Genomic DNA, 27,834 nt, shown 5'->3' with positions numbered 1-27,834 from the left:
CAGGCTTTTGGCACGAGCGCATCTGCCACCACCAGCGAGTGAACTGAACGTCATTGTGTGAGTCAGTGAAACTGGAAAGCATTTTTAAGACAAACGTTTTTATCGATCTCAGTTTCAGTGTCAAAGTGGCCTGCCATTTCGATCATTTGTGCCGTATTAAAAAAGATTATGCCATAGTCTCCAGTCTTGTAAAATTACGTGGAATTGCATGAAATACGTTTATAAAATGCCACATTTCTATGCGTTTATAAGTGGCCACACGTTTTTTTCCCAATGTGTGCAACTTCTGTTAGTGCCTGTGCTGTATTGCTCTATGTGACGACGCAAATGCGATGATATGCATGCAGCGCTTTATTAAGGTGCATTTGTTTTATGTCTTTTTTATTTATGCGTTCCGGTATCTCAGAACTCCCCAACCCCCACTCGCGCCCACATTTTGTTCCTGCACCTCTGGAGTTACAAATTAAACACGGGGAATGTACAGCAGTGGTGGAAAAAGTACCCAATAGTCATACTTGAATAAAAGTAAAGATGCCTTTTTTTAATAGGAAATTACTCAAGTGAAAGTCACCCAGTAAAATACTACTTGAATAAACTTCAAAGTATTTCTGCATCATTGAATGTACCCAAGAACACAGTAGCCTCCATCATTCTTAAATGGAAGAAGTTTGGAACCACCAAGACTCTTCCTAGAACTGGCTGCCCGGCCAAACTGTGCACTCGGGGGAGAAGGGCCTTAGTTGGGGAGGTGACCAAGAACACGATGGTCACTCTGACAGAGTTCCTCTGTGGAGATGGGAGAACCTTCCAGAAGGACAACCATCTCTGCAGCACTCCAACAATCAGGCCTTTATGGTAGAGGGGCCAGACAGAAGCCACACCTCAGTAAAAGGCACATGACAGCCCGCTTGGAGTTTGCCGAAGGCACCTAAAGGACTCTCAGACCATGAGAAACAAGATTCTCTGGTGTGATGAAACCAAGATTGAACTCTTTGGCCTGAATGACAAGCATCACATTTGAAGGAAACCAGGCAGCATTCCTACGGTGAAGCATGGTGTTGGCAGCATCATGCTGTGGTTATGTTTTTCAGCGGCAGGGACTGGGAGACTAGTCGGGATTGAGGCAAAGATGAACGGAGAAAAGTACAGAGAGATCCTTGATGAAAACCTACTCCAGAGCGCTCAGGATCTCAAACTGGGGCGAAGATTCAGCTTCCAGCAGGACAACAACGTTAAGAACACAGCCAAGAGAATGGAGGAGTGGCTTCGGGACAAGTCTCTGAATGTCCTTGAGTGGCCCAGCCAGAGCCCGGACTTCAACCTGATCGAACATCTCTGAAAATAGCTGTGCCACAAAGCAACCATCCAAGCTGACAGAGCTTGAGAGGATCTGCAAAGAAGAATGGGAGAAACTCCCCAAATACAGGTGTGCCAAGTTTTTTTTCTTTATCATTGTGTGTAGGTTGATGAGAGGAAAAAACGATTTCATCCATTTTAGAATAAGGCTGTAACTTAACAAAATGTGGGAAAAGTCAAGGTGTCTGAATACTTTCAGAAGGCACTGTACAGTATGTTGGTGATAAATGGTTCTTGGTGGTGATTGGGTCAGGGGGGAAGGGTGTGGTCATTGAGATCTTGAGATAGGCTATTGACCTATTTCTGTGCATAACAGGCCCACACACTTTCACAATAACACACTGTTCTCTCATGTTCACATGGTCAATATAACTGTAAAATATACATGTTATTGTCGATGTTATGACACTGTTGTAAAAAGTGTTCTTCCCACTCTGAAAACAGAATAAGGCTTGACTTCCCTCATATTTAAAGTCATAGTACAAAGAAGAAGTTTTGCTTGGGTTCCCATTAGGACAAATCCCATTAGGACAAATCCCATTAGGACAAATCCCATTAGGACAAATCCCATTAGGACAAATCCCATTAGGACAAATGAGTTCCAATCAGGACAAATCCTGATTTGAGAAACACTTTGTGGAATTCACTTGACTTGACTTGATGTGTGTGTGTGTGTGTGTGTGTGTGTGTGTGTGTGTGTGTGTGTGTGTGTGTGTGTGTGTGTGTGTGTGTGTGTGTGTGTGTGTGTGTGTGTGTGTGCATGTTTGGGGGGGAAACTCCAAATTTGGTCGTTGTCACATTGACATGGGCACAATATTAGGCTATAGCATTTACAGCACAGAGTAAGTCTACATTCTCTCACACTGAATCACTATGTTCAACCACTACTGCCCTCTTAACGTCTGGTACAACCATTGCTTCCTCTAATGCATAACCAACGCACAGTCTTTCACTGCTCCTGGTGACCTCTTATCCAGCTTGTTGAATAATAGTCATGTTATGCTCTAAATACATTTATACCGGTTAAAATATATGGAATGAATCAATGACGAGGGGCAAGTCCGCGCTTGTCAGAAAAGTACACACGCACACACACACACACACACACACACACACACACACACACACACACACACACACACACACACACACACGCACACACACACTGCTCATATGATAACAATTACCTCCGTACAACCCCCAGAATGTGGTGGTGTGGTGGCAGCAAAGTCCGCTCTCCCCGGTTTACAGAAGTAGGACCAAACCCACTCTGTCTGACTGATAACTCTCTGCTCCAATCGATACCATAAAAATCTTTGGACAGCCTATAGTGTCGTTGTGAGTGTGTAGCGGCACTCATTTCAACAGAATGTAAAATAATCCATAAAGTAGCGGGGTTATTATCAATAGTCTACTATCTGTATAACGGAGTACAACAGTTTAAACGTGAATTGCTAAGAACAGGGAATTTGGATAGTTTGACATTTTCTTGCGCTGCTGTTTGGAGTGACTACGGTGAGTTTTACGCGTGCCAGAACCGACATTCCAGAAGTGACAGGCCACGGGACTGGTGCTACACGCGATCCCTGTTATCATTCCAGACTACGAAAAGGTATGCTAATAATAAACCTGTGTCTTTTGTGTTAAATAGCCTGCCAAATGAAAACATAAAAAAAAAATGTTTTATAGTGTTTGTGTTTTACAGACTTCTCTTCCCACCTTATTGAAACCTCACAGCATATATGAAATAAAACGTTTTGGATCATGTATTTATTTCCCCCTGGTGCCACATACCATTGTGTAACAGTATAGCTTCCGTCCCTCGCCTCGCCCCAGGGACCTTCTGCACACATCGACAACAGTCACGATCGAAGCACCGTTACCCATCGCTCCACAAAAGCCACGGCCAATGCAGAGCAAAGGAAACAACTACTTCAAGGTCTCAGAGCGAGTAACGTCGCCGATTGAAACGCTATTAGTACGCACCCGTTAACTAGCTAGCCATTTCACACCGGTTACATTTGTAACCTCAAAATTCACATTGCTTTTATATATTGTATATGTTTACTGCTGTTAGTGATGGCTTTCTGTCAATAACAGCAATGATTTACTTCTCACTTTTTATTGGAATTCCTAATCCGAGTCATGCGTTATTTGCTTATTGCGCAGAAGAGCGTGCTAGTGATTATGACCTCATGGCTCAAGTCACTTACAGTAGTGGGTGGGCAGTATAAGAGACGGGGAGAAGGTACTATTTACCTAATTGGGATTTCCCTGCCCACTATATGAGCCAATACACTGAAATAACCTGTATTCAGGGTAGAGTTATAGTCAGTGGTTTGAGGGACTGAAAGGAAGGCGGTGTTGTGATAACACGTTTCCATATCCATATATTACTGATATCTACCATCCCCTCATGTCCCTCTTGATCCCTCCCTCTTGATCTCTCTCCCTGAACAGTCTTTCCCTCTCTAGTCATTATTCATTCCTTCTCCTATCCTGCATGTTTTTTCCCCTTGTTTATTTGACATTTTCCACACTGAGATGTATTAAGCTCTTCTCTTTCTCTCTCTCTCCTCCCTCTTTTCTCTCCCTGTTTTCGTGCTCTCCTCCCTCTCTTTCTCCCTTTCTCTCCCCTGCTCTCCCTCTAGATTGCTTTAAATATTTATACTTTGAAAACTGAGCTGCTAGAATGTGGAGGGCGAGGGATGGAGTTAGGGGATGGCGTGTTGTTGTTAATGGTGTTAACACTCAGGGGACTTCCCTCTTGTCCAATCAGTGAGTCATACAGTACTATGATCTATGTTTGAACACACTGTTGGTTGACAGTGACATAGTAGGACAACACACACATGCACCTGCTACACATCTGAAGGGGAATTCTAAGGGGAAATTTGAGGAAATACCGTATGAGATTTGGAGATCACAAAAAGGACCTTGAATAGGACAAAAATAACAGCAGTCATAAAAATCTTTGTATGATTCATTTTGGTAGGGAATAGGGACGCAGGTGGGAGATATAGATGAGCCAGGGGCAACTTCATCTTACTCCAGTGTTACTGTGACTCTGCCTTCCTCCAGGTGACGGGCCCCGCCTCTTCATAGGTGATGTTTGCCAAGGCAACTGCAAAATTTGTTCGTCAGATCGACCCAGATGGAACCCTGATCTCGGTCTCCCGCCTTAATGACTCAGACAAGTTGGTTCCCATGGCGCTGGTTGTCAAGCGCAACCGTTTCTGGTTCTGGCAACGGCCCAAGTACCTGCCATCTGACTTCACACTCAGTCACCTGTTGCTAGGAGACAAAGAACTCACTCCAGGTAAAGTAGGGCCATTGTTACTCCTCATATACATCTCACAAACTGTACATCTCATCTTTTTTCCCCACACACAACTGTCTAAAACATATAGCCATTCATAACTAACATAGACAGAGTAGTCAGAGAGGTAATCTGTCTTCATACGGCACTTTCTCTGTCTCTGTACTCTCTCAGACGTGTCTGAATCAGACTTCCTGTCCTATGAGGGGAGGTTTGGAGACAACCTGAGTGGGAAGCTGGATGCCAAAGCTGGATCCATCAGTGTCAATGTGGAGGGGCGGTGCTCCTCAAAGCTCCAATTATCATTCGGCAAGCTGAAAAAGCAAGATGTTGACGTACAGAAGCTACTGCTGGCCTCCAATGACAGGTACTGTACTGTAAATAGACATACTGTCACTTTCGTCATATTGATGATATCAAGGCGTGATAAGCATACATTCTTCTTTTAATGAAGGAAAAACACTAAACAAACTAACAAAGAAACAAACCGAACGTGAAGCGAGATGCTTTATATATATAAATAAAGACAATAACCCACAAAACCAAAATGGTAAATGGCAACCTAAATAGGATCCCCCATCAGAGACAACGATAAACAGCTGTCTCTGATTGGGAACCAATTCAGGCCACATTTTATTTATTTATTTTTTATTTCACCTTTATTTAACCAGGTAGGCAAGTTGAGAACAAGTTCTCATTTACAATTGTGACCTGGCCAAGATAAAGCAAAGCAGTTCGACAGGTACAACAACACAGAGTTACACATGGAGTAAACAAACATACAGTCAATAATACAGTAGAAAAATAAGTCTATATACAATGTGAGCAAATGAGGTGAGATAAGGGAGGTAAAGGCAAAAAAGGCCATGGTGGCGAAGTAAATACAATATAGCAAGTAAAACACTGGAATGGTTGATTTGCAGTGGAAGAATGTGCAAAGTAGAGATAGAAATAATGGGGATGCAAAGAAGCAAAATAAATAAATAAATACAGTAGGGGGAGAGGTAGTTGTTTGGGCTAATTATAGATGGGCTATGTACAGGTGCAGTAATCTGTGAGCTGCTCTGACAGCTGCTAATGAGGGGGATAAGTGTTTCCAGTTTCAGAGATGTTTGCAGTTCGTTCAACCTACAGATACCTAGACATACAAAACACCATAGATATAGAAAAACCCCTAGACAAGCCAAAACACACATACAGTGAGGAGAACAAGTATTTGATACAGTGACGATTTTGCAGGTTTTCCTACTTACAAAGCATGTAGAGGTCTGTCATTTTTATCATAGGTACACTTCAACTGTGAGAGACGGAATCTAAAACAAAAATCTAGAAAATCACATTTTCGCTCACAGACCTGTTAGTTTTTCTTTAAGAAGCCCTCCTGTTCTCCACTCATTACCTGTATTAACTGCACCTGTTTGAACTCGTTACCTGTATAAAAGACACCTGTCCACACACTCAATCAAACAGACTCCAACCTCTCCACAATGGCCAAGACCAGAGAGCTGTGTAAGGACATCAGGGATACAATTGTAGACCTGCACAAGGCTGGGATGGGCTACAGGACAATAGGCAAGCAGCTTGTTGAGAAGGCAACAACTGATGGCGCAATTATTAGAAAATGGAAGAAGTTCAAGATGACGCTCAATCACCCTCGGTCTGAGGCTCCATGCAAGATCTCACCTCGTGGGGCATCAATGATCATGAGGAAGGTGATGGATCAGCCCAGAACTACACGGCAGGACCTGGCCAATGACCTGGAGAGAGCTGGGACCACAGTCTCAAAGAAAACCATTAGTAACACACTACGCCACCATGGATTAAAATCCTGCAGCGCACGCAAGGTCCCCCTGCTCAAGCCAGCATATGTCCAGGCCCGTCTGGAGTTTTCCAATGACCATCTGGATGATCCAGAGGGGGAATAGTAGAAGGTCATGTGGTCTGATGAGACAAAAATAGAGCTTTTTGGTCTAAACTCCACTCGCTGTATTTGGAGGAAGAAGAAGGATGAGTACAACCCCAAGAACCGTGAAGCATGGAGGTGGAAACATCATTCTTTGGGGATGCTTTTCTGCAAAGGGGACAGGACGACTGCACCGTATTGAGGGGAGGATGGATGGGGCCATGTATCGCGAGATCTTGGCCAACAACCTCCTTCCCTCAGTAAGAGCATTGAAGATGTGTCGTGGCTGGGTCTTCCAGCATGACAATGACCCGAAACACACAGCCAGGGCAACTAAGGAGTGGCTCCGTAAGAAGCATCTCAAGGTCCTGGAGTGGCCTAGCCAGTCTCCAGACCTGAACCCGATAGAAAATCTTTGGAGGGAGCTGAAAGTCCGTATTGCCCAGCGACAGCCCCGAAACCTGAAGGATCTGGAGAAGATCTGTATGCAGGAGTGGGACAAAATCCCTGCTGCATTGTGTGCAAACCTGGTCAAGAACTACAGGAAACGTATGATCTCTGTAATTGCAAACAAAGATTTCTGTACCAAATATTAAGTTCTGCTTTTCTGATGTATCAAAAACTTATGTCATGCAATAAAATGCAAATTAATAACTTAAAAATCATTCAATGTGATTTTCTGGATTTTTGTTTTAGAATCCGTCTCTCACAGTTGATGTGTACCTGTGATAAAAATTACAGACCTCTACCTGCTTTGTAAGTAGGAAAACCTGCTAAATCGTCAGTGTATCAAATACTTGTTCTCCCCACTGTACCCACCCTGGTCACACCCTGACCTGACCTAAATAATACAGAAAACATAGATAACTAAGGTCAGGGTGTGACAGTACCCCCCCAAAGTTGCGGACTCCCGACTGCAAACCTGAACTTATAGGGGAGGGTCCAGGTGGACATCTACCCTCGGTCGCGGCTCTGGTTCTGGACGCCGCTCCCCATCTTCACCCTGGTCCCTCCGCCTTTGTTGAGCTGAACCGTGGCTCATCGCCGGAGGCTCTGGACATTACTGTCGCCGGACGCTCTGGACTGGGTACTGTCGCCGGACGCTCTGGACTGGGTACTGTCGCCGGACGCTTTGGACTGGGTACTGTCGCCGGACGCTCTGGACTCCCGAGGCGCACCTTAGGCCTGGTGCGTAGTTTCGGCACTAGTGGTACTGGGCTGGTGACACGCACCTCAGGGCGAGTGCGGGAGGAGGAACAGGGCGTACTGGACCCTGGAGGCGCACTGGAGGCCTGATGCGTGGTGCCGGTATTGGTGGTACGGGCTGGTGTGACACGCACCTCAGGGCGAGTACGAGGAGCAGGAACAGGACGTACTGGACTGTGGAGGCGCACTTAAGGGAGAGTGCAAGGAGTTGGCACCGGACACACTGGGTCTTGAAGGTACACTGGAGACCTGGTGTGTATAGCCGGCATCAATTGTTCCGGAACTTTAACACACATTTCAGGACGAGTACGGAGAGCTGACTCAGGTGGCACCAAACTGACAACACGTTATTTTATTCCAAATCCGTGCGTCCTCCACCAACTCAACAACTCCCCCCTTTCTCTCTCCTCCGAATCCTCCTATTCCTCGGCTCCGCCGACTGCTCCATGTGCCCCCCCCCCCCAATTGTTTTTCTTGGGGTTTCTGTGGTTGCCTTGACTCCTCATATCGTCACCTTTCCTCCTGTACTATCTCCACATGCTTCCATGACAGGGTCTTGTCCCCTGCCATTACCTCCTCCCAGGTCCAGGATGTCCTCCACTCATCTTTCTCCCGGGACCATGATGTCCGCTCCTCATTCACACGCTGCTTGGTCCTGGTTTGGTGGGTTATTCTGTCACGTTCGTCATATTGATGAGACCAAGGTGCAGCGTGATAAGCATACATTCTTCTTTTAATGAAGGAAAAACACTAAACAAAACGAACGTGATATATATAACTAGTGCTGACATGCAACTAACCATAGACAATAACCCACAAAACCAGAAATGGGCAATGGCAACCTAAATAGGATCCCCAATCAGAGACAACAATAAACAGCTGTCTCTGATTGGGAACCAATTCAGGCCACCATAGACCTACAGATACCTAGACATACAAAAAAAAACATAGATATAGAAAAACCCCTAGACAAGACAAAAAACACACATACCCACCCTCGTCACACCCTGACCTGACAAAAATAATACAGAAAACATAGATAACTAAGGTCAGGGCGTGACACATACACATAGATGAATATACAGACACACACACACTCATTCATACATGCTCTACAAGCATCCGCATCTTTCTCTCTTCCTAAATCTCTCCATCTCTGTTTCTGTTTCCTTCTTCTCACCAGACCCAGTCTCTCCAGTTTTGGTCATTCAGTCAAGTCCAAAATGATTGGCACCCTTGATAAAGATTAACAAAAAAGACTATATGGAATACATACACTGAACAAAAATATAAACGCAACATGTAAAGTGTTGGTCCCATATTTCATGAGCTGGAAATAAAATATATTTTCCATATGCATTTCTCTCAAATGTTGTACACATTTGTTTACATCCCTGTTATTGATAATTTCTCCTTTACCAAGATAATCTATACACCTGACATGTGTGGCATATCAAGAAGCTGATTAAACAGCATGATCATTACAGAGGTGCACCTTGTGCTGGGGACAATAGAAGGCCACACTAAAATGTGCAGTTTTGTCACACAACACAATGACACAGATGTCTCAAATTTTGAGGGAGCGTACAATTGGCATGCTGACTGCAGGAATGTCCACCAGAGCTGTTTCCAGAGAATTGAATGTTAATTTCTCTACCATAAGACACCACCACCTGTTATTTTAGAGAATTTGGCTGTACGTCCAACCGGCCTCACAAGTGTAGACCACGTGTAACCACGCCAGCCCAGGACCTCCACATCCGGGTTCTTCACCTGCGGGATCGTCTGAGACCAGACAGCTGATAAAACTGTGGGTTTGCACAAACAAATAATTTTTGCACAAACTGTCGGAAGCCATCTCCGGGAAGCTCACCTCTGTGCTCGTCGTCCTCACCAGGGTCTTGACCTGACTGCAGTTTGGTGTCGTAACTGACTTCAGTGGGCAAATGCTCACCGTTGATGGCCACTGGCACGCTGGACAATGAACACAATTGAATTTTATTCGTGGTCATTTGAATGCACAGAGATACCATGAGGAGCTCCAGAGGCCCATTGTCGCGCCATTCATCCGCCGCCATCTCCTCATGTTTCAGCATGATAATGCACGGCCCCATGTCGCAAGGATTCCTGGAAGCTGAAAATGTCCCAGTTCTTCCATGGCCTGCATACTCACCAGACATGTCACCCATTGAGCATATTTGAGATTCTCTGGATCGACGTGTACGACAACGTGTTCCAGTTTCTGCCAATATCCAGCAACTTCGCACAGCCAGTGAATGGGAGTGGGACAACATTCCACAGGCCACCATCAACGGCCTGATCAACTCTGTGAAGGAGATGTGTCGCCCTGCTTGAGGCAAATGGTGGTCACACCAGATACTGACTGGTTTTCTGATCCACGCCCCTACCTTTAAAAAAAAGTTATCTTTGACCAACAGAGGTCATGTGAAATCCATAGATTAGACCCTAATGAATTTATTTCAGTTGACTGATTTCCTTCTATGAACTGAAATCTTTGAACTTGCTGCATGTTGCATTGATCTTTTTGTTCAGTGTAATAATATACTGAGCTATATTGTATGCAATTTGTTTTTTGGAAAATAATTTTATACTAATACAATAGAAAAAACTAAGAGATTTTGTTTAACAAGTAATACAATTTTTATTTTTATTTTAAAGAAATGGGTCAAAATGATTGGCTCCCCTGTTTTCAATGCCTCACCATGCGAGGATAATGACACTGAGACTTTTTCTCAAATGTTTAATGAGTTGGAGAACACATTGGGAGGGATCTTAAACCATTCCTCTATACAGAATCTTTCCAGATCCTTGATATCCTTCATCTGCTCTTGTGGACAATATAAACCACAGGAGACTGATTTTGTGGTTAATTAACCATTTCTTTGTGAGTTTTGATATATGCTTGGGGTTATTGTCTTACTGGAAGATCCACTTGCGGCCAAGTTTTAAGAGGCAACCAGCATTTTGGCTAAAATGTCCTGGTACTTGTTAAAGTTAATGATGCCGTTGACCTTAATAAGGGCCCCAGGAACAGTGGAAGCAAAATAGCCCCATAACATCAAAGATTAACCATCATATTTTACAGTAGGTATGGGGTTCTTTTCTGCATATGATTCCTCTTTTCGATGCCAAACCCACCACTGGTCTGCGTGACCAGAGCTCTATTTTCATGTCATCTGACTATAGAACCAGGTAGAGGTCTACCTGTGCCTGGCACCTGCCCCTTTGCCCTCCCACTCACCAAGTACCCTTTTGGGTGGTGGTATATATATTTTTCGGTGTACAGTTTTGGTCATCGTTGTCCTAAACCCATTACCCCCAAGTCGTTGTGACGTTGTCAGGTTTGCCACCCCTAGCCTTGCGTTGTCCTTCGGCCTGCCCTGTATGGAGACCATGTGTGCCATGTTGTCTTTTTCATTCCTGTATGCAGTATCCTGTACCCAGTATCCAAACATGCACGGCTTGAAATGCAGTCACCGGTTAAGTGTGTATAGCAAGCTACCTAGTTTAAATATCAACAGCACTGCCACAGCAGCATAACATTTGATTAACACACGATAACACTTGATTTCCATAATCCTTAATATTCCGTCTGGTTGGCTGATAGCCTATGTACAGACTGCAGCACTTCATCATTGCCACGGAAGGGTGCTGGAGGTGGTGCAGCACCCCTGATGAATTGAAATACATTTACATTACTGCTGTCTGTTCAGAAAGAAATGTAACAATTCAGAATAGTCTACTACACCATGAGAATTGATCCACAGAGGATCAATAGCTTCTTTTAACAACTAACCTAGCTGTTGATGGTGTGTAGCCCAATAACAAGGTATAGCCTACAGTCAGGAATGTGGCAAATCTGTCAATGAACAGCATGCATACAAAACATGATTTGAAATACAATCGCGGGAAAACACAGGTTAGAAAGCAAATAGCTCCTGCTGAAAAGAGAAGACTCAGCATTTTCTGCTATAGGCTACCAACATATTTTATCAACTTATACAAGAGAGAGATAGGCTTTTGGCACGAGTGCATCGGCCATCACTTGCGGCCATCACTTGTGAGTGAGCTGCGCATCATTGAGTGAGTCAGTGAAACTGGAAAGCTTTTTTACCGTACCCTAGGCTACTAAAAATGGTCGCCATTTCTACCACTTCTGTAAGCGCCTCTACTATGTTCCAGACTCTACAGCTCTATGCCAGACTCTACAGCTCTATGCTAGACTCTACAGCTCTATGCCAGACTCTACAGCTGTCTGCCAGACTCTACAGCTCTATGCCAGACTCTACAGCTCTATGCTAGACTCTACAGCTCTATTCCAGACTCTACAGCTCTATGCCAGACTCTACAGCTCTATGCCAGACTCTACAGCTCTATGCTAGACTCTACAGCTCTATGCCAGACTCTACAGCTCTATGCCAGACTCTACAGCTCTATACCAGACTCTATAGCTCTATACCAGACTCTACAGCTCTATACCATACTCTATAGCTCTATGACATTACACAAATGCAATGATATGCATGCAATTATTTACCTTTATTATAAAGGTAAAACTACATCTCATGTATTCTGGTGCCTCAGAGTTCCTCAGGTGATCCCCCTCTCACGCTCACGTTTTGATCTGGCACCTCCCAATTCTTACTAATTAGCACTAATCACAAATAGTATAGACTAGCTAACCACCATAGGCTAAAATATCCACACAATCAACTAGCCAGCCAGTCATATATCATGAGTTAGAAGATTAGGAATATTAGGCTATATTATGACATTATTATTTAAGAGTGTTGAAGATAAATCACAAATTACAAGCTAACTAGCAGATTTATATCAATCATCGGACTGCCGACCGTTGCCGGAGGCTCTGGACTGGGAACTGTCGCCGGAGGCTCTGGACTGGGAACTGTCGCTGGAAGCTCTGGACTAGGAACTGTCGCTGGAAGCTGTGGACTGGGAACTGTTGCCGGAAGCTCTGGACTGGGAACTGTTGCCGGAAGCTCTGGACTGGGAACTGTTGCCGGAAGCTCTGGACTAGGAACTGTCGCTGGAAGCTCTGGACTGGGAACTGTCGCCGGAGGCTCTGGACTGGGAACTGTCGCCGGAGGCTCTGGACTGGGAACTGTCGCCGGAAGCTCTGGACTGGGAACTGTCGCCGGAAGCTCTGGACTGGGAACTGTCGCCGGAAGCTCTGGACTGGGAACTGTTGCCGGAAGCTCTGGACTAGGAACTGTCGCTGGAAGCTCTGGACTGGGAACTGTCGCCGGAAGCTCTGGACCGGGAACTGTCGCCAGAAGCTCTGGACTGGGAACTGTCGCCGGAAGCTCTGGACTGGGAACTGTCGCCGGAAGCTCTTGACTGGGAACTGTCGCCAGAAGCTCTGGACTGGAAACTGTCGCTGGGGAGGCTCACTGGAGGCCTGATGCGTGGGACCGGGCTGATGACCCACACCTCAGGGCGAGTGCGGGGAGAAGGCATAGGACGTACTGGACTGTGGAGGCGCACTGGAGGTCTGGAGCGTAGAGCTGGCACAACCTGTCCTGGCTGGATGCTCACTTTAGACCGGCAAGTGCGGGGCGCTGGCACAGGACGCACTGGGCTATGAAGGCGCACTGGAGCCACTGTGTGTAGAACCGCATAACATGGTGCCTGAACGGTGACACACACCCCAGGGCGAGTGCGCGGAGGAGACACAGGACGCACCGGACTGGGGAGGCACACCGGAGGCCAGATGCGTGAAACCGGTGCACATGACACCGAACTGGTGTCACGCTCCTCAGCACGCCCGCTCTGCAGCTCTCTCAACGCCAGCACCTCTCTCCGGAATCTTGCGTCGAGCTCCTCACTCGACTCCCTGACTGGCTCTGGTTCTCCTGACTGGCTCTGGTTCTCCTGGAGGTCTGGAGGCACACGGACCTCTCGTGCTTCCGTCGTTGACTTAACTCCTCGTATCGTCACCGTTCCTCTCTCGCTGCCTCCATCTGCTCTCTTGTTATGAATTTAGAGATATAAATTATGAAATTCAATCCTTTTTTTCAAGGTGGGGGGGTGCCCTTTTTCATATTGAACACCTGCCCCCTGAAAGGTCTGTGCACCAGTTCCTATCCAAGTGTGAAGGCGTTTCCATTGGTTCCTATCCAAGTGTGAAGGCGTTTCCATTGGTTCCTATTCAAGTGTGAAGGTGTTTCCATTGGTTCATATTCAAGTGTGAAGGCGTTTCCATTGGTTCCTATCCAAGTGTGAAGGCGTTTCCATTGGTTCCTATTCAAGTGTGAAGGTGTTTCCATTGGTTCCTATTCAAGTGTGAAGGCGTTTCCATTGGTTCCTATTCAAGTGTAAAGGCGTTTTCATTGGTTGGATGAAAATGAGAATAGTGCTCTTTGCACACCTGGTGAGGTATTGAAAGGTATTGAAAACTGGGGTGCCAATAATCTTTACCACTGTCCTTTTTAGATTAAAAAAAGATTTCTGAGTACCTCAGTTGGTAGAAAAGCACTATATAAATCCAATAATTGTGATTATTTAATTATAATTATTACTTGTTAAACAAAATCTCCTTCTCTGAGCAATTTATATTACTTGTTAAACAAAATCTCCTTCTCAGAGCAATTGTATTAGTATAAAATAATATAATTTCCCCTTTTTTTGTTGAGTACAATACAGCTCAGTATTTGTATTATTTATTTGATCCATCTGTGTATTCATGTACAGTGTGTGTATGTCTATGTGCAGTACTGCACCTGTCATTGGAGGCAAGCAGTAGCCTCTTCAGCTTTCTGAACCCCCCATCTCTGTGTGTAGGGTGGTGGACATGCAGCATGTGCTGGTGCAGCAGAGTCAGAAGCATGCAGAGGTGTTTGCTGTGTTGAAGGAGAGGATCCTGACCACCACCCCCTGCTCCATCTCAGAACAGGTCCAGGAGCAGGGCACCTGCCAGGGGGTTCTGGGACTACTGGGCAAACTGGGGACACACTCTGTAAAGGTGGGTTGTGGAAGAGAAAAGGAGATACGGAGAGAAAGCGAGAGGAAGAGAGAGAGAGAGAGAGAGAGAGAGAGAGAGAGAGAGAGACTGGGGAGTGTTGTTACATGTTTTAACATGTTAGTTGTGCCAGGTGTGTGTTGCGTTATTACACGTCTTTTCTATGTGTTATTGAGTATATATTTGTTTTGTTTGTGTATCACACCAGGTGTGTGTTATTACATGTTATTACCCGTGTGTATATCAGGTGTGTGTGCAGGAGAATAGCAGTATAGAGATGGACAGTGACGTTTCCTTGGAGATTCCACCTCTCACTGTCATCGCCTACAGCCTCATAGAGCTAGAGGTCAGGAAAGACGGACACTATGGTGAGTATGTATGTGTGTGTATACGTGTGTGTGTGTGTGTGTCACCCACTCTAGGAACTATTACGTTGCAATTCTACAAGGTGAGTTACTTATTATCCTTCTATCTCTTTGTCTCGCTCTCTGTCTCTCTCTCTTTCTCTCTCGTTCTTTCTTTCCCTCTCTCTCTCTCTTTATCTCCCTCTCTCTCTCTCTCTCTCTCTCTCCCTCTCTCTTTTTGGCTATTTTTCTCTCTTTCTCTCTCGCTCTGTATTTTCAGAGCTGTGTCTACAGCATGGTACTCTTGGAGGATTCGAGGCAGACTCTGGGAAGACCTCGCCTTCCCAGGATTCCTTTGATACCCTGTGTGTTGTGGACGGGCTGGAGTGGGCGGAGGAGATTCCTGAAGGAGCACCACTCAGCGCACTGCAGAAAAGTATGTGTGTTTGTGTGTGTGTTTCATTCATTCATCCATTCATTCATTTATTGTTGATCCAGGAATGTCAGTTGAGAATTTAGTTCCCTTTTTTTGTGGACGTTTAGGTATACACCAGTTGATTTGACCAACATGTCAGTGTGTTTGCGTGTGATAGTGTGTCAATATGCCCTATGTATAAAAGAGGAATTGAAATCTGTAGACAGCTATTCTACAGCAGAAATCGAGGATTGACTCTTCCTCTTTTCATCAAATGAATGATACTGAGAGAGGAAGTGCAGTGCTGAGTTTGCCTTACTTTGGATAAAAGCATTTAACATTGGGGACATTTTCACGCACAGAATCAGACTGAGAGTAATTTCTCTGTTAGCATCCTACAGTGGTCTATTCCTCATATTGTGACTGACGTGTCATGAGAAAAGTGAGCCTGAGAGGCAAGCTCTGATTGGTTATTTATCTCCCTCTACAGACTTGCAGGACTTGGAGGTCTATCTACATCAGTTAGTGGTTCTTCCAGAGTCTACCCGGTCCACTCTGTTCCAGAGACTCTGTGAGGTTCTAGTGGACAGAACCTCACTCACGGTTCTGGAACACACGGTTAGTGGCACAGTGGCCAAGGCCAAAAGTAGTGCACTATAAGGGAATAGGGTGCCATTTGGGATGCAGCTCTTATCTGATAGCATTGTTTTGTGGACCTTTTAGATCAGGCACAGTCATATCTGTGACAGTATGATTTGGTTATATTTGTATTCATTGCTTTCTCTCTCTCTCTCTTTCTCTCCCTCCCTCCCTCCCTCACTCTCTCTCTCTCTCTATCACTCTTTATCTTTATCTCTCTCTATCTCCCTCTCCCTCTCCCTCTCTCTCTCTCTCAATTCAGTTCAATTCAAATGGCTTTATTGGCATGGGAAACATGTTTACATTGCCAAAGAAAGTGAAATAGATAGTAAACAATTAAAAATCTACAGTAAACATTACATCTCTCTCTCTTTCTCTCAGTTGGAGGGGTTGTGTAGAGGTGAGGACCTTGACCCTACAGAGGTAAAGGAGTTGTCTGTTTCTCAGATCAAATCTGTCTCCGCCCTATCGGACCTGGTCCAGAAATTCCCACCAAATGATATACAGGCTGAAGGAACCTCCATCCCCCTCCATCTGACTGCCACTCACCTGCTGGTTAGCGCCTTGGAGGGTGAGAGTGTGTGTGTGAATGTGTTTATATATCTATATACAGTGGGGAGAACAAGTATTTGATACACTGAGAATTTTGCAGGTTTTAGAGGTCTGTAGTTTTTATCATAGGTACAGTTCAACTGTGAGAGACGGAATCTAAAACAAAAATCCAGAAAACACATTGTATGATTTTTAAGTAATTAATTTGCATTTTATTGCATGACATAATTATTTGATACATCAGAAAAGCAGAACTTAATATTTGGTATAGAAACCTTTGTGTGCAATTACAGAGATCATACGTTTCCTGTAGTTCTTGACCAGGTTTGCACACACTGCAGCAGGGATTTTGGCCCACTCCTCCATACAGACCTTCTCCAGATCCTTCAGGTTTCGGGGCTGTCCCTGGGCAATACGGACTTTCAGCTCCCTCCAAAGATTTTCTATTGGGTTCAGGTCTGGAGACTGGCTAGGCCACTCCAGGACCTTGAGATGTTTCTTACGGAGCCACTCCTTAGTTGCCCTGGCTGTGTGTTTCGGGTCATTGTCATGCTGGAAGACCCAGCCACGACCCATCTTCAATCCTCTTACTGAGGGAAGGAGGTTGTTGGCCAAGATCTCGCGATACATGGCCCCATCCATCCTCCCCTCAATACGGTGCAGTCGTCCTGTCCCCTTTGCAGAAAAGCATCCCCAAAGAATGATGTTTCCACCTCCATGCTTCACGGTTGGGATGGTGTTCTTGGGGTTGTACTCATCCTTCTTCTTCCTCCAAACACGGCGAGTGGAGTTTAGACCAAAAAGCTCTATTTTTGTCTCATCAGACCACATTACTTTCTCCCATTCCTCCTATGGATCATCCAGATGGTCATTGGCAAACTTCAGACGGGCCTGGACATACGCTGGCTTGAGCAGGGGGACCTTGCGTGCGCTGCAGGATTTTAATCCATGACGGCGTAGTGTGTTACTAATGGTTTTCTTTGAGACTGTGGTCCCAGCTCTCTTCAGGTCATTGACCAGGTCCTGCCGTGTAGTTCTGGGCTGATCCCTCACCCTCCTCATGATCATTGATGCCCCACGAGGTAAGATCTTGCATGGAGCCTCAGACCGAGGGTGATTGACCGTCATCTTGAACTTCTTCCATTTTCTAATAATTGCGCCATCAGTTGTTGCCTTCTCACCAAGCTGCTTGCCTATTGTCCTGTAGCCCATCCCAGCCTTGTGCAGGTCTACAATTGTATCCCTGATGTCCTTACACAGCTCTCTGGTCTTGGCCATTGTGGAGAGGTTGGAGTCTGTTTGATTGAGTGTGTGGACAGGTGTCTTTTATACAGGTAACGAGTTCAAACAGGTGCAGTTAATACAGGTAATGAGTGGAGAACAGGAGGGCTTCTTAAAGAAAAACTCGGCAGTGTATCAAATACTTGTTCTCCCCACTGTATATATATATATATATGTGTGTATGTGTGTGTGTGTATGTTGCATTCTCTAACCCTTGTGTTTGGTGTTTCTGTAGCGTTGCCTGATGCTGCTCTGACTCTGCTGGGAGAATCTAGCCCTGATGTCCTGGAAGCCCTCAATACTCTGGTCAGTCTGATTCAATTCACTATATGATTCACCCGTCACTATACATGACTCACCATTCACTACTGAAATCCTCAACACTCGGATCAGTCTGATTCAATTCACTATAAAATTCCCGAGTGACTTTATATGATTTTATGATTCATGACTCCTGATACATATCAACTAAACCACTCCATCACAAATAAAATACTTTGATACGAATACTCTGATCCAATATTAATTCATAACTGTGTTATACAGACAGTAGTCAGGATGAATTATACTGTAGACTGATCCAATATTAGTTAATAACTATGTTATACCCAGACAATAGTCAGGATGAATTATACTTTAGACTTTGCTCTGTACCTTACTTGTTGTCTGTCCCACAGCTGAAGGTAAATGGTCAGTCCCTCCCCTTTGAGTCACTGCCCCTCCCCTTGCAGGAAGAGGGGGCATTCCATTGGGCAGAGCAGCTCCTCCTCTCCTCCAATGTGATGCTGCGGAAAGAGACTGACAGGCTGTGGGCAGAGACTGGAAAAAAGCCAGGAGTGTTTCCATTGGTCATGTGCATCGCTGTGCAAGGACTTACATCTCTGTACACTGGGAAGGGGTAGGATGTGTGTGCATGGATCAGTATGTTTCAAATATTACATTTTGTGTGAAACTCCAGTGTTTCACTTGTGTGTTTTCCAAATATGCACTCAGTGAATTCTGTATTTTTGGTGGAACTAACTAACATTTTTTTTTTACAAACTAATTCTCAATGTAACTGTTTGAATTTGAAAAGCTGTAAAACAATCCACTCCAGAATATGAAGTAAGACTTGTGTTCGAAGAAACACTTTTCAAAAGCTGGACAAGCAGACTTCACCTTACTGTGTTTGGAAAGAAACGCCTCAATCTCAATACAGTAAATTGTTGCTCTGACACCCTAGTATTTCACGAAACCTTTACATTCTTTCTGCATGCTCATACAGATAAAACGTGTACACAGAAGATTTTGTTATTTCAAAAGAGAAATGTACAGTATATGCTTATTTTAATATATAATGTTGCTTAAATGCCATTTTAAGCTATATGTAACCTACAGTACCAGTCAAATGTTGACACACCTACTCATTCAAGGGTTTTTCTTTATTTGTATATTTTCTACATTGTATAATAATAGTGAAGACATCAAAATAATTAAATAACACGTATAGAATCATTTAGTGACCAAAAAAGTTAAATTCATTCTTCAGAGTAGTCACCCTTTGCCTTGATGACAGCTTTGCACACTCTTGGCATTCTCTCAACCAGCTTCACCTGGAATGCTTTTCCAACAGTCTTGAAGGAGTTCCCGCTTTTCCAACAGTCTTGAAGGAGTTCCCACATATTCTGAGCACTTGTTGGCTGCTTTTCTTTCACTCTGCGGTCCAACTCATTCCAAACCATCTCAATTGGGTTGAGGTTGAGTGATTGTGGAGGCCAGGTCATCTGATGCAGCACTCCATAATTCTCCTTCTTGTTCAAATAGCCCTTAAACAGCCTGGAGGAGTGTTGGGTCATTGTCCTGTTGGAAAACAAATGGTAGTCCCACTAAGCGCTAACCAGATGGAATGGTGTATCGCTGCAGAATGCTGTGGTAGCCATGCTGGTTGTGTGCTTTGAATTCTAAATAATCACTGACAGTGTCACCAGCAAAGCAACATCACACCTCCTCCTCCATGCTTCACGGTGGGAACCACACATGCAGAGATCATCCCTTCACCTACTCTGCATCTCAAAAAGAAATGGTGGTTGGAACCAAAAATATCAAATATCAAAGGACAGATTTCCACCAGTCTAATGTCCATTGCTCGTGTTTCTTGGCCCAAGCAAGTCTCTTCTTTTTGGTGGTCTTTAGCAGTGGTTTCTTTGCAGCAATTTGACCATGAAGGCCTGATTCACAGTCTCCTCTGAACAGTTGATGGTGAGATTTGTCTGTTACTTGAACTCTGTGAAGCATTTATTTGGGCTGCAATTTGAGGTGCAGTTAACTCTAACGAACGTATCTTCTGCAGTAGAGGTAACTCTTCCTTTCCTGTGGCGGTCCTCATGAGAGACAGTTTCATCATAGCACTTGATGGTTTTTGCCACTGCACTTGAAGAAACTTTCAAAGTTCTTGACATTTTCCAGATTGACTGACCTTCCTTCATGTCTTAAAGTAATGATGGACTGTTATTTATCTTTGCTTATTTAAGATGTTCTTGCCATAATATGGAATTGGTCTTTTAGCAAATAGGGGTATCTTCTATATGCCAACCCTACCTTGTCATAACACAACTGATTGGCTCAAACGCAATAAGGAAAGAAATTCCACAAATGAACTTTTAACAAGGCACACATGTTAATTGAAATTCATTCCAGCTGACTACCTCATGAAGCTGGTTGAGAGAATGCCAAGAGTGTGCAAAGCTGTCATCAAGGCAAAGGGTGGCTACTTTGAAGAATCACAAATATAAAATGTATTTTTTGATTTGTTTAACACTTTTTTGGTTAATACATGATTCCATATGAGTTATTTCATAGTTTGATGTCTTCACTATTAGTCTACAATGTAGAAAATAGTAAAAATAAAGACAAACCTTTGACTGGTAATGTATATAAACAAAATGTTTATTCAGTTTATGAACATACCACTCACTATCTACAGACAAGATATTCTATAACTCGTTGAGATTATGGACTCATCCCAGTTGCTGGTACTGTTAGATCTAGTGGTATGGCTTAGTCAGAATGTGTATGTATGTAGATGTATTACCTCTGTAAAACATCAAGTCATAGCATATTGCTATTTGTTAAATTATCATGCTTTTCAGGAGAATATCAATATGGTGCATTCTGCAATTTCACAATTCTACATAGTTGCAATGCTGCCACAAAACTATGCATTCTGTGTTTTTAATAAAATATACTGTATATTTATGAACCATCCAATGTCTCTGAATGGCTTTAAATATTACTGCATTAAATATAAACTAAACATAACCATTACCCAAAACAAAAAAGGACAACTTTCCAGCTGAATTTCAGTTAATTTATTGTAACAATGTATTGCTATTAGAGATGTCTGTTATTGGTCACTAGTTGGGAAATCTTTCAGAGTGACCACAGGAAACAGAATGTAGTATTTAGGTTACAGTGCAGGAGGGTTTTAGAGATGTGATACTGGAGGAGAGGACTGTGGGATAGCAACAGATTAAAAAACAACAATAAGCACCTTACATACAGATTAGGGTAGATGGTGAGTGGTATTCTGATGGTCATGCTGTCGACACAACACAGACAGAACGCTTCAAAACAGGATGTAGTATTTGTTCAATATTCGAAAACAACAACTCAAAGCAAAGGATCATGCGAGACAAAAATGTCACTTAGCTAAAAAGATCACCGTAGCAATGAAAGACAGTGAATCCTACGGTACTAAAATAAAAGTACAGACAACTCAATGAAAGACAGTGAATCCTACGGTACTAAAATAAAAGTACAGACAACTCAATGAAAGACAGTGAATCCTACGGTACTAAAATAAAAGTACAGACAACTCAATGAAAGACAGTGAATCCTACGGTACTAAAATAAAAGTACAGACAACTCAATGAAAGACATGAAACACAGACACAGTGTTTTGATCCTGATATTCAATACTACAATGTAAAGTGTAAAGCTTTTTCCCTTCATTCTCTTTGTGGGATGTGTGAGGGTTAGATATTCAGACAATAAGTCAATTTTTTCTTAAGTCATAATTCTAAAGAGATAAACACAAACCAATCAAGGGGTAGCCAACTACAGTACATACTACAGGGCACTGTAGGGGATTTTCTTTGGAGTGGGGTGGGAGGTCCTACGACAATCACAAGGGTGGGCTTCACAGGATTTGGACTGAGACACGGTAGTTGTCATGGCAATAACGAGCGCTGTAAACAGGTTTCCTTGGCAACACTGCTCATAGTTCTGGAATATTCCATAGTGTCGTTCTTGAACTTCGTTCTTGAACTGTGTTGATATAACAATAATAACTCTTTCAAAGCAGTCCTCGGAGAAAAAAACAAACATCATTAGTTCTCAGAGGAACAACTACAAAAAAACAAACATCATTAGTTCTCAGAGGAACAACTACAAAAAAACAAACATCATTAGTTCTCAGAGGAACAACTACAAAAAAACAAACATCATTAGTTCTCAGAGGAACAACTACAAAAAAACAAACATCATTAGTTCTCAGAGGAACAACTACAAAAAAACAAACATCATTAGCTCTCAGAGGAACAACTACAAAAAAACAAAAAAAACATAACAACAAATAAATATGGCCGTGATGTTTGGCCTTTTAATTTTTTTCATGTTTCTGAATTCCACGTTGGTATGAATAGAAAGATATTTCGTAAAAAGTTACAAATATTAAAATAAATAAGAACTATTTGCCTTTGAGTTTCGAGTAGAAAAAATGTGCATTGTGTGCAGGAGGAAGGGAGAGAGGGACGAGGCGGTTGGTTTGGGTTTTCCCCGTCAAAGTCCCTGACGAACACCCTTCCTCCTTTCCTTTCCCCTGTCTCTGTGGTCGAACACATACACGGTCAAGTTGACCGGTCAGTGTCCGGTTGGGGTTCAGTAGACCCAGTTGACGGGGACCCACTGTGGTTCGGAGCAGAGTTTGTCGACGGCAGCCTGTAGCGTTTGGAAGGCGCGGTCCAGGTTGTCGTTGGTGATGGCGAGGTCAAAGTAGTGGTTGTAGGTCCTCTGGATACGAGCACTCTCATCAACAGTCTTCCTCAAATCCACATCCTGACAGGGACAGAGACAGAGGGTGAGTGTGTGTGTGTGTGTGTCTCTCGGTTTGTGCATTTTCCTGAGAAGCAGTGGCTAACAAGCACAGTACACTATGTGAGTGTTGTGTGTTCTAGCGATAGAATGTTCCATAAAAAACTACAGAACGCCCTAAAATCACATAACAATGGAAGGATACCAGAAAGCAATGTGAAAATACACCGGGATTAAGCAGCTCAGTGTCTATGCCCAGGAAAAGGTCCTGACCGTGAGTTGTTTGGTGGTGATTCCAGCGTCCACCGTAGCTTTGTGCATGGCCTTGAGCGTCTCAAACTCTGGTGCTGCAATGAACACCACATACGGCATGAACTCTGCAGTCTTTAGTACCTTCAGAGCCTACTGTCCAGACAGAGAGAGGGTCAGTGAACCAGTTAGAGATGACAAACACAGACAGACAGACCATGTAGAGTATCTCATACTGGGATTCTACCCTGTTCATTTGTTGTTGTGCTTTTTAAATGCACTTGAAATAGTTCTATTTGATTTGACCTGTGGGTTGACGTCCAGGATGCAGGTGCGCCCCGTGTCCACCACCTCGTGGATGGAGTCCATCTTGGTTCCGTAGAGGTTCCCGTCGTACTCGCCGTGCTCTAGGTAGCCGCCCGCCTTCACGTCCGCCTCCATCTCCGTCCGCGTCACAAACCGGTATGACTTACCGTCCAGCTCATCGTCACGGGGACGCCGGGAGGTGACTGAGGGAGGAGCGGGAGGAGAGACAAGAAGAGAAAAGGGGTTAGAGAGAAGAGAAAGGGATGTGGGAGAGAGATGAGAAAGAATGAACAGGAATATAAGAAGAACAGTGGAGCAAAGGGGAAGATCTAGAGACAAGCTGACTTAAAGCAGCCAAATGAAACGTACTCCAAGGGGTTCTGTCTGTTCAGACAGTGGTCCATTAGATTCTGGATGAGGGTTCTAAAATAGAAATAGAATTAGAACGGTATTGGTTCTAGACTCACAGGGAATGGTGGTTCCGAAGCATGTTGGGTTAAGGACCACCAGTCGGTTCTTGAGGCTGCGTCGGCCCACCCCCTGGGCTCCAATCAGAACTAGAGTCTTCCTCTGGAATGGGGGCATCTTGGCCACCTCCTCATAGATTTGCAGCTCGTGCCTGTCAAACTCTGCTCTCAGCCAATCACAGAGAGGGACACACAAGAGTAAGCCAATCCCAGAGGAGAATGTAGTGTTGTCAGTCAATAAAAGACGGGAATGGGGAACTACACAGTCAGGAAGCCCCAGCACAAAACCAATTAGAAGAATGAGCCATGACAGAATCAGCTAATGAGAGACGAGTATGAATGCTCACCTGCATTCCTGGCTGTTAAGTACATCATCTTTTTCTTCTTCTTTCCAGTTATCGTACCGCACAGGATCCCTGTTGCATACACACACACATATTCACATGTCAATACAGGTGCAAGCGTCTTCCCTGTCTGTCTTCTGCATCCGAAGGCCAGAAGGGGGCACCATAACCCATTCTATGGAGCGCTACTGAGTAATTATCTCATGACCTCATTGCCCTCAGCCTGGCAGGCAAGGCGGCCTCACAGTGGCAGACCAACTAAACAATTCAAAGTGCTCTCCACTGATTCAAATCCAAGCAGTCACTGGCTACATTATGTAAAAGGTCCACTCAAAGTTGCCAGTCAGCTCAGTATAGCTCATCTAGCTGAAAATGGAGCTAGGAGGCAAAGTCAAGCCGTACCTGAGCCATCAAAATCTCTTGGGACGAAGGCTTTCCTCTTCTCCTCCAGGAACTGACTGGGGATCAGTCCAGTGGCTCCACCAACCACATGACACGCCTATCACAGGAGAGCACACCAGACGTTAAAAAAACTGTATTACCCAACCAGTAAACAACCAGTAGAAAACCAGTAGAGACCAGTAGAAGTTACAAACCAATATAAAACCAGTAGAAATCAGAAGGTTACAAACCAATATAAAACCAGAAGAAGTTACAAACCAATATAAAACCAGTAGAAACCAGTAGAAGGTACAAACCAATATAAAACCAGTAGAAACCAGTAGAAGGTACAAACCAATATAAAACCAGTAGAAGTTACAAACCAATATTAAACCAGTAGAAGTTACAAACCAATATAAAACCAGCAGATACCCATAGAAACCAGTAGAAGTTACAAACCAATATAAAACCAGTAGAAACCAGTAGAAGGTACAAACCAATATAAAACCAGTAGAAGTTACAAACCAATATAAAACCAGTAGAAATCTGTAGAAGTTACAAACCAATATAAAACCAGTAGAAACCTGTAGAAGTTACAAACCAATATAAAACCAGCAGAGACCCATAGAAACCAGTAGAAATCAATAGAAGTTACAAACCAATATAAAACCAGCAGAGACCCGTAGAAACCAGTAGAAGTTACAAACCAATATTAAACCAGTAGAAACCAGTACAAAAAAATATGTATTGTTGTTATTGAGGATCACCACCATCATCACCTGCCACCAGTTGGGGTCCTCCCTGTTGACGATCTGAAGGAGGTCCCCCCTCTTGAAGCCAATCCCCGCCTCTCGGCAGGGGATCAGATGGTCATTTGCTGGATCGTAGTCAAAGTGGGGTTGCACGTACACCTGAGAAAAGGGAGGTTTGATGTTAATCAAAGGTGATTCGACAACCAAACTATAACTATATACAGTCAAAATAGTGCTTTTCTACACACAACAGCTAGGTAGATAAGGTTAGTGGAAGGATTAGTGTTTTACTACACACAACAGCTAGGTAGATAAGGTTAGTGGAAGGATTAGTGTTTTACTACACACAACAGCTAGGTAGATAAGGTTAGTGGAAGGATTAGTGTTTTACTACACACAACAGCTAGGTAGATACGGTTAGTGGAAGGATTAGTGTTTTACTACACACAACAGCTAGGTAGATACGGTTAGTGGAAGGATTAGTGTTTTACTACACACAACAGCTAGGTAGATAAGGTTAGTGGAAGGATTAGTGTTTTACTACACACAACAGCTAGGTAGATAAGGTTAGTGGAAGGATTAGTGTTTTACTACACACAACAGCTAGGTAGATAAGGTTAGTGGAAGGATTAGTGTTTTACTACACACAACAGCTAGGTAGATAAGGTTAGTGGAAGGATTAGTGTTTTACTACACACAACAGCTAGGTAGATAAGGTTAGTGGAAGGATTAGTGTTTTACTACACACAACAGCTAGGTAGATAAGGTTAGTGGAAGGATTAGTGTTTTACTACACACAACAGCTAGGTAGATAAGGTTAGTGGAAGGATTAGTGTTTTACTACACACAACAGCTAGGTAGATACGGTTAGTGGAAGGATTAGTGTTTTACTACACACAACAGCTAGGTAGATACGGTTAGTGGAAGGATTAGTGTTTTGAAGTGTTAAAGAAGTTTGGGTACAAAGCAGCACTAAGTGCATATTTATACTACACACACACACACCACACACCACACACACACACACACACACTGCCAACAGAGGTATTTGCCAAGAGAGGTGAGTGGTCTGGGCACTGTCAGCTTACACTGGCAGCCAGGCAGAAACTCTCAAACAAGATCCGGACTGGATGTGTGTGTGTGACATTTGAGATAGTGTGTGTGAGTATGTACAGTGTTGGCGTGTGTGTCTGTTCAGTAAGAGCATGCATGCATGTGTGTGTGCGTATATGTCAGTTGGTGTGTGTTTCAGTTGGCGTGTGTGTGTGTGCTTGTTTGCACTACTTGTAGAGCAGGTGTCGGGATAGATGTGAGTGTGTGTACAGCGCATATGTGTGTGTGAGCATGCATGCCAGAGTACAGTAGTTGTTTCATGTGTGTGTGTGTGTGTTTTTCTGTGTGTCTGGGTCTATGTGCATGCCGGCGTACGAGCGTGTGTGTGCCTGTACGTGTCTACATTTGTGTGTGTGTGTCTCCCTGGCCCAGATATCATGTGGAGGGTTATTAATAGGGCTCTCAGCCAGGGTTCAGATTCCAGAGCAGGGCATTCTGGGACAGCCCCAGGACTCACTTCACTACCAGTCCACCACCAAACATCTGCAGCTGTTACACAGCCAAACAGGAGCAGTCTGTGGGTGTGTGTGTCTGTGTGTGGACTTGCGTGATTGTATCTATTCATGTGGCTGTTTAAGTGATGGAGTACGTGTGACAGGTGAGAAAGAAGGACAGAGAGAGAGAGAGAGAGAGAGAGAGAGAGAGAGAGAGAGAGAGAGAGAGAGGAGAGAGAGAGAGAGAGAGAGAGAGAGAGAGGAGAGAGAGAGAGGAGAGAGAGAGAGAGGAGAGAGAGAGAGAGAGAGAGAAGAGAGGAGAGAGGAGAGAGAGAGAGAGAGGAGAGAGAGAGAGAGAGGAGAGAGAGAGAGAGAGAGAGAGAGAGAAGAGAGAGAGAGGGAGGAGAGGGATAGGGAGAGAGAGAGAGAGGGATAGGGAGAGAGAGAGGAGGAGGAGAGGGGGGGATAGGGAGAGAGGGAGAGGAGGAGAAGGGATAGGGAGAGAGAGAGGGATAGGGAGAGAGAGAGAGAGAGAGAGAGAGAGGGGATAGGGAGAGAGAGAGAGAGAGAGGGATAGGAGAGAGAGAGAGAGAGAGAGGGATACGGAGAGAGAGAGAGAGAGAGAGGGGATAGAGGAGAGAGAGGAAGAGAGAAGGAGGGATAGGGAGAGAGAGAAGAGAGAGAGAGGGATAGGGAGAGAGAG

The 27,834-nt window shown here is 44.2% G+C and overlaps 2 protein-coding genes across 6 annotated transcripts in view; one reads left to right on the top strand and one right to left on the bottom strand.

Moving 5' to 3' along the window:
• Positions 1-2,639: 2,639 nt before the first annotated feature.
• On the top strand, positions 2,640-19,644 carry LOC109908532 (gasdermin-E). 2 transcript variants are annotated; one of them, XM_020507185.2, is made up of 10 exons: positions 2,640-2,968; positions 4,438-4,675; positions 4,850-5,042; positions 14,607-14,787; positions 15,032-15,152; positions 15,409-15,564; positions 16,034-16,161; positions 16,564-16,753; positions 18,251-18,321; positions 18,747-19,644. In XM_020507185.2, the coding sequence occupies exons 2-10, from the start codon at positions 4,465-4,467 to the stop codon at positions 18,915-18,917; spliced, it is 1,422 nt and encodes a 473-aa protein (XP_020362774.1). In that variant the 5' UTR covers positions 2,640-2,968; positions 4,438-4,464; the 3' UTR covers positions 18,918-19,644. The 2 variants fall into 2 exon arrangements, with proteins under 2 accessions (XP_020362774.1, XP_020362773.1); XM_020507184.2 differs by having other exon boundaries at positions 2,643-2,968; positions 18,693-19,644.
• Positions 19,645-21,347: 1,703 nt separating this feature from the next.
• The window catches only part of LOC109907253 (MAGUK p55 subfamily member 6), an 89,354-nt gene continuing 82,867 nt past the window's right edge, over positions 21,348-27,834 (bottom strand). For all 4 annotated transcript variants that reach the window (XM_031793114.1, XM_031793113.1, XM_020505122.2 and 1 more), the window contains 7 exons: positions 25,612-25,743; positions 24,854-24,950; positions 24,455-24,523; positions 24,108-24,269; positions 23,641-23,843; positions 23,359-23,487; positions 21,348-23,109 (listed from right to left, as the gene is read on the bottom strand). In XM_031793114.1, the coding sequence (XP_031648974.1) occupies positions 22,933-23,109; positions 23,359-23,487; positions 23,641-23,843; positions 24,108-24,269; positions 24,455-24,523; positions 24,854-24,950; positions 25,612-25,743 (969 nt within the window). In that variant the 3' untranslated portion in view covers positions 21,348-22,932. The remainder of the gene's footprint in view (positions 23,110-23,358; positions 23,488-23,640; positions 23,844-24,107; positions 24,270-24,454; positions 24,524-24,853; positions 24,951-25,611; positions 25,744-27,834) is intronic.

This window comes from Oncorhynchus kisutch, linkage group LG17 (assembly GCF_002021735.2).
Source record: "Oncorhynchus kisutch isolate 150728-3 linkage group LG17, Okis_V2, whole genome shotgun sequence".
In the NCBI taxonomy this organism is placed as follows: Eukaryota; Metazoa; Chordata; class Actinopteri; order Salmoniformes; family Salmonidae; genus Oncorhynchus; species Oncorhynchus kisutch.
The sequence above is the reverse complement of the archived record's forward strand: the minus strand, read 5'-3'. Positions and strand labels throughout refer to the sequence as shown.